The sequence below is a fragment of the Rhinatrema bivittatum genome, chromosome 12 (assembly GCF_901001135.1).
Source record: "Rhinatrema bivittatum chromosome 12, aRhiBiv1.1, whole genome shotgun sequence".
Taxonomy (NCBI): Eukaryota; Metazoa; Chordata; class Amphibia; order Gymnophiona; family Rhinatrematidae; genus Rhinatrema; species Rhinatrema bivittatum.
The window spans coordinates 27,716,184-27,733,498 of NC_042626.1; the positions used below are offsets into that span (position 1 = coordinate 27,716,184).

Here is a 17,315-nt window from a genome sequence, read left to right on the forward strand (position 1 = left end):
ACCGTTGTCGCATTATCTGACAGGATCTGTACCGGCTGACCGCGTAACAGAGGCAGAAAGGCAAGCAACGTGAACCGCACTGCCCTAGTCTCTAACCGACTGATAGACCACTACGCCTCCTTCTGCGACCAATGGCCTTGAGCCGAATGATCATGGCACACTGCTCCCCATCCAGACAGACTGGCATCGGTGGTAACTACCACCCAATTGGGAACCTCCAGGTCCACACCGCGACTCAACTGGTCCCGACCAAGTCTCCAAGAAAGATTGAACCTGGCATTCCCCATGAGAGGTAGAGGAAGATGAAACAGCTCTGACAACTGATTCCACCAGAGACCGCATTTGTGCAAAGGCCCAAGGAACCAACTCCAAAGTGGATGCTATAGAACAGAGAACCTGCAGGTAGTCCCAGATCCTGGGCACCCCTCTGTACCACAAACTGCAAACTTGTATCTGCAGTTTGCAGATGCGATCCCTGGTGAGAAACACCTTCTCAATCCTGGTATCAAAACGTGACCCCCAGGAATTCTAACACCTGGGAAGGGGTGAGGTGACTCTTTGATAAATTCACCACCCAACCTAGATATCGCAACCTGTGCAGAACCTGAGACACTGCCTGCTGGCAGAGATCCTTCAAGTTCTCTTGAATGAGCCAGTTGTTTAGATACAGGTGAACTAGCATGCCTTCCTAGCTTGCTGAAACCTCCTATTAGACTGAAATTGGGAACACCCAGGAAAGGAGCCCTTTCCTCCCTTCGACTTATCCTCCGGTAACCTATGCTCCTTATTCTCTCCAAGATGCTTCATCAGCTCCTCCAAGTCCTCACCAAAGAGCAGCTTCCCCTTACAGTACAATGCCCCTAACTGAGACTTGGACCAGACGTCCGCCAATCAATTCCTTAACCAAAGGGGCCGTCCGGCTGAAACAGACATCATAGGCCTTGAAGACGTTCTGATGAGGTTATATAGGCCACCGCAGCCTCCAGCTACTCCTGCTTCGCTTCTAATATGGACACTGGTTTCACAACCTGCAACTGCTGGATCCAGCACAGATTAGACCGCAGCATAAAATTGCAAACGCAGCAAGTACGCCTATCGCAGACACCTAAATCTTCTAGCTTCCTGGCTTGCATATCCTTCAGGACCGTGGAATCAGCCACAGGAATGGTGGTCTTCTTTGTGACCGACACAGACGTATCCACCTTGGGCAGTCTTACCTCAAGCATGTCCTCTGGCAACAGACAAAATGTATCCATTGCCCTTCCAACCGATCTATGAAGTATCCCACTCCCCCGATCACCAGCTTTTTAACTGATTTACAATATGGAAAAGCCTTTGCCAGACTCCTTATGCCATCCATGACTGGGTCTACCTCTTCTTGGTCCGTTTCCTCTTCCAGAAACTTTATTTCCAGTTCCTTAGGCACATGGGGGATAAGAGGCCACAGGTCCTCCTTGTGGAAAAGACGGACCACATTTGGATCGTCCCCTTCTGCAACTGGTGTTTGGCCAAGCCGCTCATCTGGATCCGTACCACCCAGAGAAGGGTCTGTATCAGGTGAGGTGTCTGCCACTGGCACTTTCTCCTCTAACTCCCCAGAGTCCCCCTCTGCAGCGTTTGGATGGGCCGTCATACCTAGGACTTTCCGAGCCCTAGAAGAACTGGAACTGGAACTTTTCCTGGGCCGTGATCTAAGTGACCTCTCCAGCTGAGAATTCCACTGCCCTGCAGCTTTCCTGGTCAGGTAAGCTTTGTGAATTAGTAGCACAAAGTATGATGAGAAGGCTGAAGAATTGTCAGAATCCTTCCACAGGAAGTCCTCATCACCCAACTGCGCTCCCTGCCTTCTCTTAGGGTTCTGCATGGCTGGGGACAAAGGCAGTGGGAAATCCTTGTCTCCCCCTGCATCTCCTGCAGCAGCCACATATGAGGACAAAATGACTGCTGTTCCTGCACTATCTGGGAAGTTGACTGCGGCCTCTCCAGATGCCCTAGCAGCTCGTTTGGGCCACCACTGCTTATTGAGCACTGCCTCTGCCTGTCCCAAACTGCTCTCTCCACCCAAGAGGCAACAGGAACAAAGGCGGGTACGAGAGAGCTGCACACATCACCGCATGAGGAGCACTTGCAGTTGCAGCTCATTTCCCAGCTTTGCCTGACTGTGAGTCTGCCGCCGAAAAAACCCCCCAAACATCACAAACCGAGGAACCCTGCTGCTAGAGTCTGCACCTGCACAAACTTGTTGCTCAATCCTCTTTCTCTAAGAATGCTTTTTTTTTTATTAACAAAACTTTAAGAAGAAAACAAAAATCACAGCTACTTCCCTGAGAAGTAGAATGGCTGAAAAATTGCAGCAGGTTTCACAAGTCCTCCTCGGGGATAGGGAACTGGCACCACCAGCTGTCCATCCCCTGCGGCAAAAGGACTGAGCCACTCAATGGTTGCCAACCCTCTGCACATCCACCTCACAACCAGGAGGGATGGCCCCACCAGGACCTAACAATGTCCTGTAAGGAAAACTTTTTTTTTTTTTTTTTTTACTAAACTAAATTTACAGACTGCAGGTTCTGCACCTCTATCATCTGCTGGAGACAGAAAAATACTGAGGGACTTCAGGTGGCACACTAGGTTATATGCCAGTGTCAGTAAAACTTTCTCTGTCTCCATTTGTTGGAAGGGAGGCAAAACCCAGAAGTCTGGACTGGTTTGGGTATGTACAAGAACCCTAGTTGGAGGGGCAGTTTTATAAATTGAAATAGTCAGATATAGGGACAAATTGCAAGGCTCATGTTAACACTAATGCAGGGATGTAACACATAGATATGATGACTACAGAGATGTATGCCAATTAATAAGTTGGTTTGATGTATAAGTTGTGGATTTACACTGCTCCCAATATATATGGCATATGTACCCACAGTACAAATAGTGTGCTCTGCAGGCTGCAACTTCCATGACCTTAGTTATAAGAACAAAGACTTACTTAACTCTGGCCTTTTCCTCCAAATTCAGTCACCAAACTCTGAAAGCAAAACTGCATGGTGTGGATAACAGATACAGCTAGAAAGTAGACTTGAAATCCATTCTCTTCCTTTCTGACAATAAGCCCGATATACCTAGCTCTTTTCAAAGTACATCGTTTCCAGCCCAGGAACCCCTCTGCATGCAACTGTTTTTGCCCAGATTTGATCCTCTCTTTCCTGTATTTGCGACTTCCACAAAAGCAACTTACGAGAAAGCAGCTTTGCCCTCCTCGATGTCCTTGCCCTTTGCTCCTGGGCCAGCCTTCCCACATAGGTTCACTGCGATGCACATCAGTAGACCACACTTGTTCAGGAAGTAACAGGTGATGTCCACAGCCACCAGAAGCAGGACAAAAATGACAATGAGGATCCCAACAATTGCCCCTGTGCCGAGACCAGAGGTAGGGCTAGGGCTGGCTGCAGGTATGACACAGAAAAAAGAGACTTGGTTCAGGGTCAGAGAATCTTCAACATCAGACTTAATGCAGCAAAAGAATTGCTGCCAATGTTTCCTCTAAATTTTGAAAGACTACGTACACAAATGTTCTTTTGTGCACCTTTTTCTAAGCTAAGATCAAATTCCTACATTAACGAACCAGTATAATGCAAATAACATCAGGATTTCTTGTGGACAGATTCATGATGTATGCATGCAGACATGTGAATGACTTAAAGAGAACAGTGGTTGCTGCCTCATCCAGGTTAAACCAAATAGGTTGATGAAGTCCTGGTTTTGTTCCATTGCATACAAAGAATTTGATTTCCCTTTAGAAAAACAGGAACTAAAAAACCATGTATGCAGTGCGGCAAAAACAAAACTGGATCAGCTTGTTTGGGGTACCCTTGATGAGGTGGTAAGTATAGGCAGTAGTACTATACTCGATTTTTTAATGCTTGGGTACTGTGAAAGTTTGTGAGAAAACTGAAATAAAAAGGTGCTATTAGCACTAAGTTGATTCATTTTTAAATTATTTTTCCCCGGTCAGATTATCATGATCTCCTACAAATACAAGAACTGCCAAACTGGATCAGACCAAAGGTCCAGCTAGCCCAGCATCCAGTCTCTGACAGTGTTAGGCAACAAGGGCTTACAGGAAGTGTTTATGAAATAGCATGTGTAGAGTTATCCATTCACCCAGCTTCCAACAGTCAAGATTTAGGAAGGCATTTACCCCAGGAGGTTGATATTCAAAGGGTTTGTCTGGCTAAATTTGGAATTAGCTGGATAAAACCCAAGATTTGAATATTTTCTCCCATTCCCTGGTTAACTTTTGTCCAAGCACAAAATGTACCTAGGTTAAAAGAGGCTGCACTAGGGGCATTCCCAGGGCACTGCTGATATTCGACAATGCCCAAAGTTAGCTGAGTAAGTGTGCTTGGACAAATACTTGTCCTAAAGGTTTCCAGATAACTTTAGTGGAACACTTATCCGGGTAAGTTCCACTAAATATCCAGTAAAAGTTATCCTGGTAAGATAACTTTCTCACTCGATGGCATATTTGATCTGGACCTCTGGATTGATATCCCTGAACAAACTGCTTATTAGCTTTAACTAATCTGTATTCACACAATTCTGTCTAATCTTTTAGTTGGGTTACATTTTGTTTTCAAAATGCTCTGTGGTGATGAGTTCCACAGGTTAGCCTGTGCTGGCAGGAATGCCTGCAAGCTTTGAATAGGAAAAATAATGGCATAAAAAATCCTAACCAAAAGCCTTTCCAGCCCTCTTTTGTTTCACAGGCTAAGATGACCCCCAGTGTCTGCATTTTAAGTAACTGTCATTGGTGAAAACACAAAATAATCTTCAAGGTTCTCACTTTTCTCCCTGATTTCTGTTTCAAGCATTGGATGATTTTTTTAAAAACTGTTTTATAACTCCACCTACTTGGCTTATCACCTGGGGCTTCAGAAAACAAGGATTCTGTTGTGCAGCTCATCATCACACTACTGCCCTATTGTACCAATACACTGCACAGACATTTGGAAAGCTGCCTCAGGACAAAGAGTTTCAAAAACCACGAGAGCAAAATATAGAATGATACATATTGTAAATGTGTACATGCATAAATATGACTACATTAAAATAGATTTGATCATAATTCGAGTAGAATTAGGAAAAACAACAATTCGGGGAGACAAGAGCCATGGAGTAGGCCAGCTGGCATTTCCTCCAGCTGTGGCTCTGCCAGTAGGCTTCCATGCCAATCTCTTGGATTGAGACAGGGGTATCAGTTCAGGGCTCTAGATAATGCAGTTGACCATTTGGTGACCCAGCAATCTGCAAAAGAATCCCAGTCCTGTGACCTGGGTGATATCAGCTCTGTTCAATCAAAAGCCTGTAGAATCTACACAAAATTCAAATCTTGGCTCATGTCTGAATAGTGTCCAGGTCTGCCCCTCTGACGCTGTTATCTACTACCTTATCCTGTAATAGACTTGCAAGGGTTTCAGTCTTACAGTCATGGGCATGTGTCCAAGGGCCACTCTGGAGTATGGGACAGTTCCGAGGGCTCAAGTGAAGTGGGGTGTGTGTGGCGGTGTGGAAGGTTCCGACAAGGGAGGGTTCTCTTGATAGGGAAATACCTACAGTACCTGAATGTAATCCACTCTGAAGCACTGAAAAAAGTGCAAGAAGTGGAATATAAATATAAATAAATAAATAAACTTCAAGTCCAAGTCTGTAAAAAAAGAATCACCTTACATTCTTTTTTGTAAACCTGATACTCACTGTCTACTTTCCTTTGTTTGGGAGAATTCATTTTTTCACAAAGTACAAAAAAACAGAAAAAAAACCCTGAGCTGCTGCGATGTTTTGTAACTCCTCCTATAAGCAAGACTCTGGTACACTCTCTGGTTACTACCCCACAGCTGCTAACATCACTGCAAATGTCATCATAGGACAGCCAGGGTCGCCACTTCCATTAGGTGAACTAAATGGTTGCCTAGAGCACCATATGATGGAGGGCAGAAAAATGCCAGGTCTCTGGCTGCCAATGGAGCCCATTCTACCGGTGACCAAACAGCACTGGAGGAGCAAAGCGCAGAGCTTCTGGAGGAGCCCATTCTGCAGCCATGAAAGAGAACAGAGCTGTCGCCAGTAAAACTGGATGAGAGCTGGGGTGGGGTACAAGACCAAAAGTTGTCTAGGGCACCTAATCCACTTGTATTGGCCCTGGGGACAGCTACATTGTAGACACAACACTTTCTCATAGCTAGTGAAATGGCTGAAGACAGGAATCAGAGCCATATATATATATATATATATATATTGAAAGATGTCATATCTCATTCAGGATCAAGGGGGGGGTGGACAATTTTGAAAGGAATTTGGCTAACTACATTCCCCAGGCTAAAAACTGTGCACATGGTTTTGGCTGTGGGAATAAGGTGCAGGGCTGGGAGCAAAGTCCATTAAAAGTACCTTTGGTCCCGCTGAGCCCAAAATTTCAAGCACACACTGCAGGGAATTTCCCATTGAAGATGAATTTGCACAAAATACTCATGACCCAGCAAGCATCCTGCTTCCCCAATATTTGAAAATTGCCCCAAAGTGCTATGGTGAAAGCTGATCAGCAGTAACGGTACCAAGTAAATCCAATTCACAATGAAGTCAGTCCTGTTTTATTGAATTTTCTTTTCTAAGGCAGGTCAGAGGACACAACCACTTTCTGTGCAAGGAATGGACCAGATGAACTGGAAAACAATAATTCTCCCCTCCCCCAGGCCTTTCCCTTTCAGTGTAGTTTCAGCTCTTAAGGGTGTACACAAATGGGGAAAATTTCTAATATCGTGGCTAACCTATACAGCAATTGCACGCACAAACTGCACCAATTTTCAAAGGGAACTTCACACACATATTACAGCTGTCATTTGACGCACACAAATGTTTCTTGAAAATGGGTACACTTTCAAATTTTTAAAGTATGCATGTAAATGTTAAACCCACCCAGCTTCTGTCCCCTCCTCATAGTCCTGGAGCGCCTCTGCTTGGTGCTGGTAAAATTACGCTTGAAACCCCGGGAATTTTGTAACAAGCTCTTTACATATGTGAATCACTGTTTTATGCACATATGCAAATGACTTTTAACATTACCCCCTAAAATAATAGAATTAAAAGGTATCCCTTTGTTGACCCTTATTGGACTAACTTAATACATCAGTGATTAGCTTTCAAGAATATTATGTTAATCCAATTAAAAAGTACCTGTACAATTTTAGCTTAAACATCTTTATTAAAGATCTTATTACCAACAACGCAAAGTGAAACATCATCACATCAGTAATTGTAGACATGCAGAAGAAAATGAAAACATGACTTACCGAAAAAGCAAAAAAATGAAATCGCCAATACTCATGACAATTAACAGACTGTGGGCCAGATTTTAAGAGGTACGCGCGGTCGTACATTTGTGCGCTCAACCCGGCGTGCACAAATGTACGCCTGATTTTATAACATGCGCGCGCAGCCATGCGCACTTGTGCACCTTGCACACGCCGAGCGGCTTTCCCCGTTCCCTCCGCCCCCCCCCCAGCCCTATCTAAACCCCCCCTCACCTTTGTTTAATAAGTTGCGCCTGCCTCTGGGCAGGCATAGGTTGCGCGCGCCAGCTGAGTGCCGGCGCGCGATCCCCCAGCATGGCTGCTGTGCCGGAGGCCTTGGTCCCGCCCCCGCCCCGTTCACAAAGCCCCGGGACATACATACGTCCCAGGGCTTGCGTGCGTTGCCGGGCCTATGCAAAATAGGCTTGGCGCGCGTAACCCTTTGAAAATCTGGCCCTCTGTGTTTTCCATCTTACAATTCAAACATTTTAAATTTTTTCCATAATTTCACCCCTCCCCTCCATAATGGCTCCTATTGTTCACAATGCTGGTATCTTCACATTTCTACCTGGATGGCTTAGTCCGGCCCAACCAGGCAAGTTTCTCATCAGAAACTCCAATATGGGAATTCCTGTCCTTCCACTCCCCCCCCCCCCCCCCAAACCTTCAACCAATCCTTCAATCCCCCCAATTACTTTAAGAATTTACGGGTCAGTATGTTCTGTATCAAGGAACTACATACAATAACTTATATTGTCTATAGACTATTCAAAATTAAGCTCCTAGCTCTGCTAAAGAGGCTCTGAATGTATTTATCCCAGACATACAGGAATTTTTAGATAAAGGATGCACTTGCAGACAGATTCCATGAACATCATTATCATGCAATGCATTTCTCCATTACAAAAACAACGGTGGATCATTCTTCCTCCAATGCAACAAAATAGAATGCTTCCCCTGACCCAGGGCCTTCCGCACCAAAAGACTCTCTTCTTCTTTCCTCACACTTTTGGAAAGGCCCAGGCTAAATAACACCAATTCTACATCCAGAGGGATCCTATAGCCCAGAATGTTCCACAAATACATTAAAATCTTTCTCCAAAATTTTATAATAATCAGACAAGTCCAAAATACATGGGTAAAAGATCCATTCTCTTTTCAACATTTTGGACAATATTCAGAAAATGTAATTCTTGCCTTATAGGCTACCATTGGAGAAATACAGATTCTATGAAGGAGCTTACATTGTAGTTCTATGAGATATATATTTGATGACACAAAACTCAAGTGCTGAAAACAGAAAAACAGACCCCTTTGAGAGAGAAAAAAATTACTTTCTAGCTTCATCTATACCAGAGTGGTCCTATCCAATTATCCTGTTTCCTCTTCTGCAACCCTTTATGTAAATGGGCAAACAAGAGTTTTTGTACACTCTATTTGAAAAAAAGTATCTACCATTTCTACTTTAGCCATATCTACATTATCTTTACATAAAGAGAGAACATAATGCTGTAGTTGCAAATACGGGAAGAGATCTGAATCCTGCAATCTAAACTGATCTTTCAATTGCTGGAATGTTAAAACTCCTATCCTCTGCCAATACATGTTGAAATCTGGTAATATCCTGTTCTTTTCAAGAAAATAATTTCCTTGACTGGGATCCCGGGGAGAACTCCGTATTTCCCTGTATCGGTAAATATGGGGAACAACTATCATTCAGCTGCATAAAAACTGCGAGCTTTTTCCATGCCCAAAATAGTGGTGCAATCAGCACATTGTTAGCCAGACCACATGTGGAGCGTAATACAAGTCTTTACCAGAGGTCACAGCTCTATCACTATCAATATCTGTGTAAATGGAATCATCATATAAACAATCTCTTACTATCCATAATAGACTTGCCAAATTGTACATCTCTATATCAGGAAGGCCAAACCCTCCCTGCTTCCATTCTATTTTCAATTTCTGATTAGCTATTCTAGGTTTTTTACCTGCCCAGATAAATTCCAATAATAAGTTATCCAAGGATTTAATATCTTTTTTACGTAATCGGATACAATTGGCTCAAGTCCAAAGCAATCTGGACTCCTAGATATTTAAAAGTGCCTGGAGCCCATTTCAAAGGAAACACTCCCCGCCAGTCTGACCTAATAGTGTCTGGATATACAATGGCTTCTGATTTATCTTTAAGTTTAAATCCTGAGAATGTTGCAAAATGATCAATTATCTGTAATAAATTTGCAAGGGAAGTGACAGAGTCAGACAGCAATACCAGTAGGTCATCAGCAAATGCTGCATATTTAAAGAGGGCAGTTCCCATGTGGAACCTTCCAACCCCTGGATCTTGTTGTATGACCACTAGTAGGGGCTCCAGTGCCAAAAGAAATAGCAACAGGGACAATGGACAACCCTGTCACATTCCTCTGTGAATGGGAAACACGGATGAGCAGCTCCCATTAGCCGTGACCTCCGCCACCAGAGTCATGTACAATAACATTATCCCCTTCCGGAAAAAACCCTCCAGCTTCATTTGAGTTAATAGCTCAAACAAGCAAGTCCATTCCACCCTAACACATGATTTCTTAGAATCAAAACTAACCACCATGAAGAGTGTTGGCTTTTGCACACATGGTGATAGAAGCTATTAACTTACGCACATTCCCCATGGCATATCCACCTCAGACTATGACATATCCACCTCTGACAAACCGTACCTGCCCCGGACCAATTAGGTCTGGTAGAATCAAAGCCAATTGGTCCGCCATAATCTTAGCCAATAACTTTTGGTCAAAGTTTAGCAAGGAGATTGGTCGAAATGAAGATACAAAAGCTGGATCCCGTTCAGATTTAGGAATCACTGTAATCACTGCTTTGTTCACAGGAGGAGGATAGTGACCCTTTGCAATCAGAGCTGCAAATGTGGAACAAAGCAGAGGAGTTATTTGTTTTACTAAAATCTTGTAAAACTCACTTGAAAATCTATCAGGCCCATGGGCTTTTAACAATTTGGCCACATGAATACCAAATTAAACTTCCTCAGGGCTAATAGATCTATTCAACTTTTGCAGCTGACAGTCATTAAAGGAACATAATTGTAGTTTTTGTAAAAATTCTTGACTCTTAAATCTATCGAATCCCTCAGAAGAGTACAGACTGGTAGAGATGTGAATCGGAACTGAAATCCGAACCGATTCTGGTTCCGATTCACATCTCTACAGACTGGTGTAATATTCCTCAAAGGATTTCAATATATCCATTTTGCTATTCAAAACTCACCCTCCCTGCATTTTTAAGTGTGATATAAATTGGGGCCCAGAAGTTGATTAATTCAGATTGGACATACATTTCCCAGCTTTGTTACTTTGCTGATACAATTTAAAATTATAGGGCCAGATCTTAAAAAATACGCGCGGGCGTAGATTTGTTCGCGCAACCCGGCACGAACAAATCTACGCCCAATTTTATAACATGTGTGCGCTGCCGCGCGGATGTTATAAAATCCGGGGTCGGTGCGCGCAAGGGGGTGCACACATGTACACCTTGCGCGCACCGAGCCCAAGGGAAGCCTGATGGCTTTCCCCGTTCCCTCCAAGGCCGCTCTGAAATTGGCGCAGCCTTAAAGGGAACTTTTTCTCCGGCCCCCCCCCCCCCCCCACCTTACCCTCCCTTCCCTTATCTAACCCACCCCCCAGCCCTAACTAAATCCGCCCCCCTACCTTTGTTGAAAAAGTTATGCCTGCCCAAGGCAGGCTTAACTTGCGCAAGCTGGCGCACCATGCCCTGACACAGGCTGCTGTGCTGGAGTACTCGACCCCACCCCCGGACCACAGCCATGTCCCCCAGCCACGACCCCGGACCACCCCTTTTTGCAAGCCCCGGGACATGCGCGCGCCACCGAGCCTATGCAAAATAGGCTCGGCGCGCACACAGGGGCAAATTTTCTCGGGTTACGCGCGTAGCCTTTGAAAATCTGCCCCACACTATACTATGCTCTTTTTTTGCCCGCTGGTGTAGCAATGTTTTCAATGCAGTTTGTACAGAGAGATATGCTTCTCTTTTAGTGGCAGTACTCGCTGCAGCCAAATTGGCCTTCAACTTTCACAAACTGGATTCCAAGGCTTAGATTCTTTTATTCAAATCTCAATGTCTTCTTATGAGAAAAGATATGATAATCTCCTCAGAGTACACAGTTTGCCGCATACCAGAACAAAACTGGGTCTTCCTCACAGTGGACAACATTATTTTTTGAATATTCTATCCACTTCAATTTTATGTATGGTTGGAAAGAAGTAACAGTAGCTAAACAGTAAGGACATTTTCATCTCAGACTAGTGACCCTCCCTCCTAGGTTACTAGTGTTATCCATACTGGGGTATGATCAGAAATCTTGATCTCTCCAATACCTGCCTCCTCAATCTTGGAAAGTTGATCAATGAAGTTAGAAAATAATCTATTTTCGAGAATGTACAGTGAGCGCTGGATAAATGGGAGTAATTCAGCTCCAATGGATTAAATATTTGCCAAGTATCCATGAGATGTAATTCTGATTGCAAAAAAAAGATTCCCTTGCAACTACTAACAGCCTTCCCCCTAGGTGAAAGATCTGTTCAAAGAAGGATCCATAACCATATTAAGATCCCTGCCAAAATAATAAAATCATGTATATTAGGGAGAAGTTTATGTATCATATTTGTGAAAAAAGCACGGTCATACTTGTTGGGGACATAATGTTGCAAAGAACTACTTTTTCTCTATTTAAATCACCCACAGTAATAACATAATGCTCTTGGGAATCCTTGATTTCCTTCACAATCTTCAAGGGAGAATTCTTATGAACCAGTGTTGCTACACCAGCTGATCCAGTGTTGGCCGAAGCATCACTAATTTGCCCTACCCACCATCGCTTAAGTTTTTGATGCTCGATATCGCTCAGGTGTGTCTCTTGTAAAAATACTATATCTACAGACATTTTTTTTTAAAGCTGTACGTAACTTTGTTGTCTTACTTGGTGTATGGATACCACATACATGCCAGGAAACTATCTTTAAAGTAGAACTAGTCATCAGAGAACCATAAGGACATCTGACATTGAAAGAACATCACAAAAAAAAACACAAGAGCCTCTCCAGCTAAGGCCCTCATATATTTCCCACAGTCATAATCAAATCTTAGAACTTTGCCCAATGAGTCCCTCCAATCCCATACTGATATTATATCTAACAAATGCATTTCCCTTAGCCCCCCCTTTACATTCTCATCCTTCCCTATCCACCACAGCAAACATACAGATCAAGATTAACTCCAACACGCATCCCTCTCCCATCCATTCTTGTAAACAGAAGAAGAAATTCAATAATTATTACAGGATGTAATTCCTGTATTCACAAGGTGCAGTCGAATGAGAATCCCTGTGTACCAGCAAGGCTTTTTTGGCTGTGTTCCACCATCTGAGAAATCAAACAAAACTTTAATGGAACATTGCAGCAAGTCTTTCAAATCCTTCATAGCAATTCAGCTTTAGACTGAATGTTTTGGTTTCAAGAAGGCATACTAGGAGACCCAGGCAAATGCATAACAATACTTCATGGTGCCAGGAAAAAAAAACCCACCCAAGAAAAAACTGAAGAGACATTTTAGGACTAAACTCAAAGCGGATATTATCTTGGGTTTCTCTTTTTACAAAAGAATCTCTGTGCTCCCGATACAAAGATTCCCCAAGAGTCTTCGATAAATTGCTGTGCATCTGCACTGTCTAGATCTGTGCCTTGATCGTCATCTACAATGACAGATATTGCTCAGCATCAATATAAAGACATTTTCACACTTTGGATGCTTGTCTTCCACAGTAGCATCATAACAGTTAAATTTAAGTGGAAAGAATACTCTCTATCAAAATCAACGAACAATAAGAACATACTTCAGCAACTTGCCAATGAGAACCAGAAGAAAGGACTATCTATTGTTTGCGCAGACACAGGTATATTATTAAAACTTCAAAACTTATTTTATGTAGAATTCCCCTTGGGTTCCAGGTACAAGGGTTTTCACAGCCTGCCCACTTCGCTTGTTTCTTCATCTGTTCAACATTTAGAGTAGACAGCTAGTCACTAAAGCTCATATGGTCTCTGATAGCCTGGCTACCTCTATTTTGTTGGCTAGCTTTCCTGCCTCTGCTGCTGATTGAAACCTTCAGTTTTGTGGGATACATTAAGGCAAATCTGATCTCCAGTGCATATAAATGTTTACATACGGGCGCAAACTTTCTTCTCTGTACAGATAATTTGAACGAGTAATCTTGAAACACCAGAATCTTTGTATTATTGTGAGTCAGTGCTTTGCAGCTTGTATTGCTTGCAAAATTTGTTTTATATGCAAAATCAAAGATTTTCGTGATCACCATCCTCTGTTTTCAAAGATTGTCCTGCCGGTTCCCTAATTAGTGGACCCGGTCTATTCTAAGGGGTCCCAGTGACAAAGCTAGGCCAAGCTTTCTCACCAGCCAGCTCTCCAGAAACAGGAGCAGTTCTTTGTTGCCCAAGGACTCAGGTAATCCAATGAATCTTAAATTGTTACGGCAAGAGCGATTTTCTAGCTCTTCAAGCTGTTCCTCCTGTTGTGAGACCTGGGTTTTCATACTTCATTTATCATCTTTGCGATAGCATCCTGATTGTCCGACACTTGCTGCTCAAGCTCTCCACATTGTTTTCATATGTGAACATGCGAATGGTAACTTCTTCCAACTTATCCACTATCTTTTTAAATTCAGTGGCTAGAGCTTCAACTACTGCCGCTTTGATGTCTGTAATCACCGACGCCTGCAGCACCACAGTTTGTCTGCTGCGGCACAACCACCATTTTGCTGTTCTCCGGCCTAGATTTTTCTCTCTCTTTAGCCTTTTCTTCATCAATCTAGCGGACATGCCATTATTACTGCTTGGGAGAATCATGCAAGCTACAACAGCCCAACTGGCTGCAAAAAATCGACCCAAAACTAAGGATGGGGTGGATGCCATGGAAAAGGAGATCAGAGCCAGGCAAGTTACATCGTACCCCGCTCAAGGTGTCATGTGATCAAAATTCAGTACAATTTGTTTAATTCTAAATATTCAAGTAGACTAACATTGCAACCACAACTCCTTCCCCTAAAGAATCATAGGTCTCAAGTCTTAGACTGAAGAGTGGAAGTAAAACTGAACTCCAGACAGAACCTCTGGCAAAATTATTCATAATGACCCCAGGGTGCACACACTCTCTCCTCCTCCCTCCCTCAGCTGCTCTCATGGCTACTTGAACCTGATACTTCCTGGGCTCTGCAGCCTTCCTGTAGCTTGCACCCCTAAGACTCCGATCTGTGCTGGGACCTGACTTGCCACTACAGTCCTGACTCCAGCCTTCACCTTGGTTGCTCTCACCCACCCTCTGATGCTTCCTGTTCCTAGACCTAACTTTCTACACCTTCTGTTCTTACTGCCATCCAATGGGCCCTGCAGCCTTTACTGCTACTTCCTGTGGACTGGACAAGATGTTCTGGGGGGGATGAAACTTACGAATTGGCAAAAAGGTCATTGAGGCCAGATAAATCTGTGTGGCTACAATTAGGCCTAGGTGAACTAAGCATGATCCTTACTGGCCCAAGATGGGAGAATCTGATTGTGCTTTAAGATACTACTGGGTGCATGTATTAATTCTTGACAAATATATTTTTACTGAAATACTATTTTCCAACTTTTAGCCCTTTTGTGTTCTCCAGGTACTTCTAATTCTGTTTGTGTATGTGTTCTCCCTGCATCAGAAATACCACCCTCACTCTGTGCAATTAATAAAGACGTCATGTATAAAATCACCTTCTCAGCACCAGGACAGCAAAATAACCTACCAGAGCTGGAAAAAGATAACATGGGAATAATTTTCAGATCTGTCTATGTAGATGCAAAGTTCATGGGTGTCTTCACCAGTGGGCTTTGCGCCAGTTCTCAAGGGAGAGTACAAGCACATCTTCCTTTTCAAAACTGCACCAAAAAAATTACCCACAGAAATCTTCATCCACTTTTTCTGCAGGTACTTATGCCTTTGAAAATAACAAGCGTAGATTTAAAATTGTAATGTTTGCATGTAATTTCCCTCCTCCAATCTAAACATGCCTTCTCCTCCTCCGCCTTTCATCCCTGGGCCCATCTACTTCTTAACTAACTAAAGGTATGCCCGCTGTTAACTTGTGTGAACGCTTTTAGCTAAGAAATGGCTGGACAATTTTCAACAGCCAATTTACCAGGGTAAATAGTTTCTGAAAATTGTCCTGTGTATCTTCTATCTATATTTAAAATGTGTTAATCGCTTACACATAAGCACTAAGTGATGTACAATTAAAACATTTGTAAAATATATAAACAACACAAAGACATCAACAAAACATATCAAAACATATTAATTTACAAATATTGCTGCGTAGAACCCGGAAAAGCAGAAAAAAATACCAGATGTAGGCCTGTCTACATAGAAGTGTTTTCAGCATGGTTTAAAAAGTTAAGGTGTTGCTGGAGGTGATACAAAGGAGCACTGCAGGAACCAGATCACAAAAATAGAATGTAATCAAAGCTGCCCATGTAACCTTCAGGGAAAGAGGCAACACAGATCAGAAAAGGACAGCAGGTGAGAGAGAGAAAGAGCACTGCTCTGCTGTCTCTTGGCTGCATCCAAGCCATACACAACACTTTAGTTTCACTAGCACAGGTCTTCCCTCAGCTTTTCAGGATATCCACCATGAATATGCCTAAGATTAATTTACATATACTGGGGTTTCCAGCAATTTCTCTCATGTAGTGGCTGAACTGGCTGAAGTCACTAGGATGGATTTGGGAAACCCTGCACTAGTAGCTCAGTCTGTGGGTGGGGTAAAGTCTCTAATACTGTAGTGCATACCCATTTCTTTAAACTAGAAAGAGTTGCTTACCTGTATCAGGTGTTCTCTGAGGAGAGCAGGATGTTAGTCCTCACAGATGGGTGACATCAGATGGAGTCCCAATGCAGAAAACATATGTCAAACTTTCTAGAACTTTGAGTAGACACAGCATGCCCTATACCACGTGTCCACACAGGGTCCCTCTCCAGTCTTGTAACATAGAATTATGATTAAAACAAAAAATTTAGGAGAAACCCAACTCCGCAGGATGACGGGTGGGTTTGTGAGGACTAACATCCCTGCTGTCTTCAGAGAACACCTGTTACAGGTAAGCAACTCTGCTTTCTTTGAGGACAAGCAGGATGGTAGTCCTCACACATGGGTGAATCCCTAGCCATAGACTGCTCTCCACACAAAAGAGGACCAACAACCAACTAGGTGCCAATGGGCACAACACCAGTGCTGTTGGTAGCAGAGGAGGAGACAGCCTGAACCCAAACAATGGGCCCTAAGCAGGGGTTCAACTCAAACAGATTTGCGTCAGCCATCCCTATCCAGACAGTATTGAGATGTGAATGTGTGGAGAGAACTCCACATCACAGCCTTGCATATCTCCTCTACGGGAACAGCTTGCAAGTGGGCCACTGAAACTGCCATGGCTCTAACAAAATGTGCTTGACATGACCCCAAGATGCAGTTCTTCCTGGGTATAACAGAAGGAGATGCAATCTGCTAGTCAATTGTATAGTGTCTGTTTGGCAACGGCAACGCCCAACCTATTCTTGTCAAAAGAAATGAAAGGTTGGGTGGACTGTCTACGGGCTTCTCTCCGCTCCAGACAGAAGTCTAAGGCTCGCTTGCAGTCCAAACTGTGCAGTGCTTGTTTGCCTTGGTGCGAATAGGGCCTGGGAAAGAATATTGGCAGGACAAATGACTAGTTAAGATGGAAGTCCATCACCACCTTAAGTAAGAACTTAGGGAATGTGTATGCAAGACCACGCTGTCATGAAAACACCAAGTATAAGGTGGATAAGTCACTAAGGCCTGGAGCTCGCTGACCCTGCTCACTGAAG

The 17,315-nt window shown here is 43.4% G+C and overlaps 1 protein-coding gene across 9 annotated transcripts in view; it reads right to left on the reverse strand.

Annotated features, from left to right (window-relative positions):
* Nucleotides 1–17,315, reverse strand: part of NCAM1 (neural cell adhesion molecule 1) — a 522,274-nt gene that overhangs the window by 22,162 nt on the left and 482,797 nt on the right. For all 9 annotated transcript variants that reach the window (XM_029572163.1, XM_029572160.1, XM_029572161.1 and 6 more), the window contains one exon: nt 3,233–3,440. In XM_029572163.1, coding sequence (XP_029428023.1) covers nt 3,233–3,440 — 208 coding nt within the window. The remainder of the gene's footprint in view (nt 1–3,232; nt 3,441–17,315) is intronic.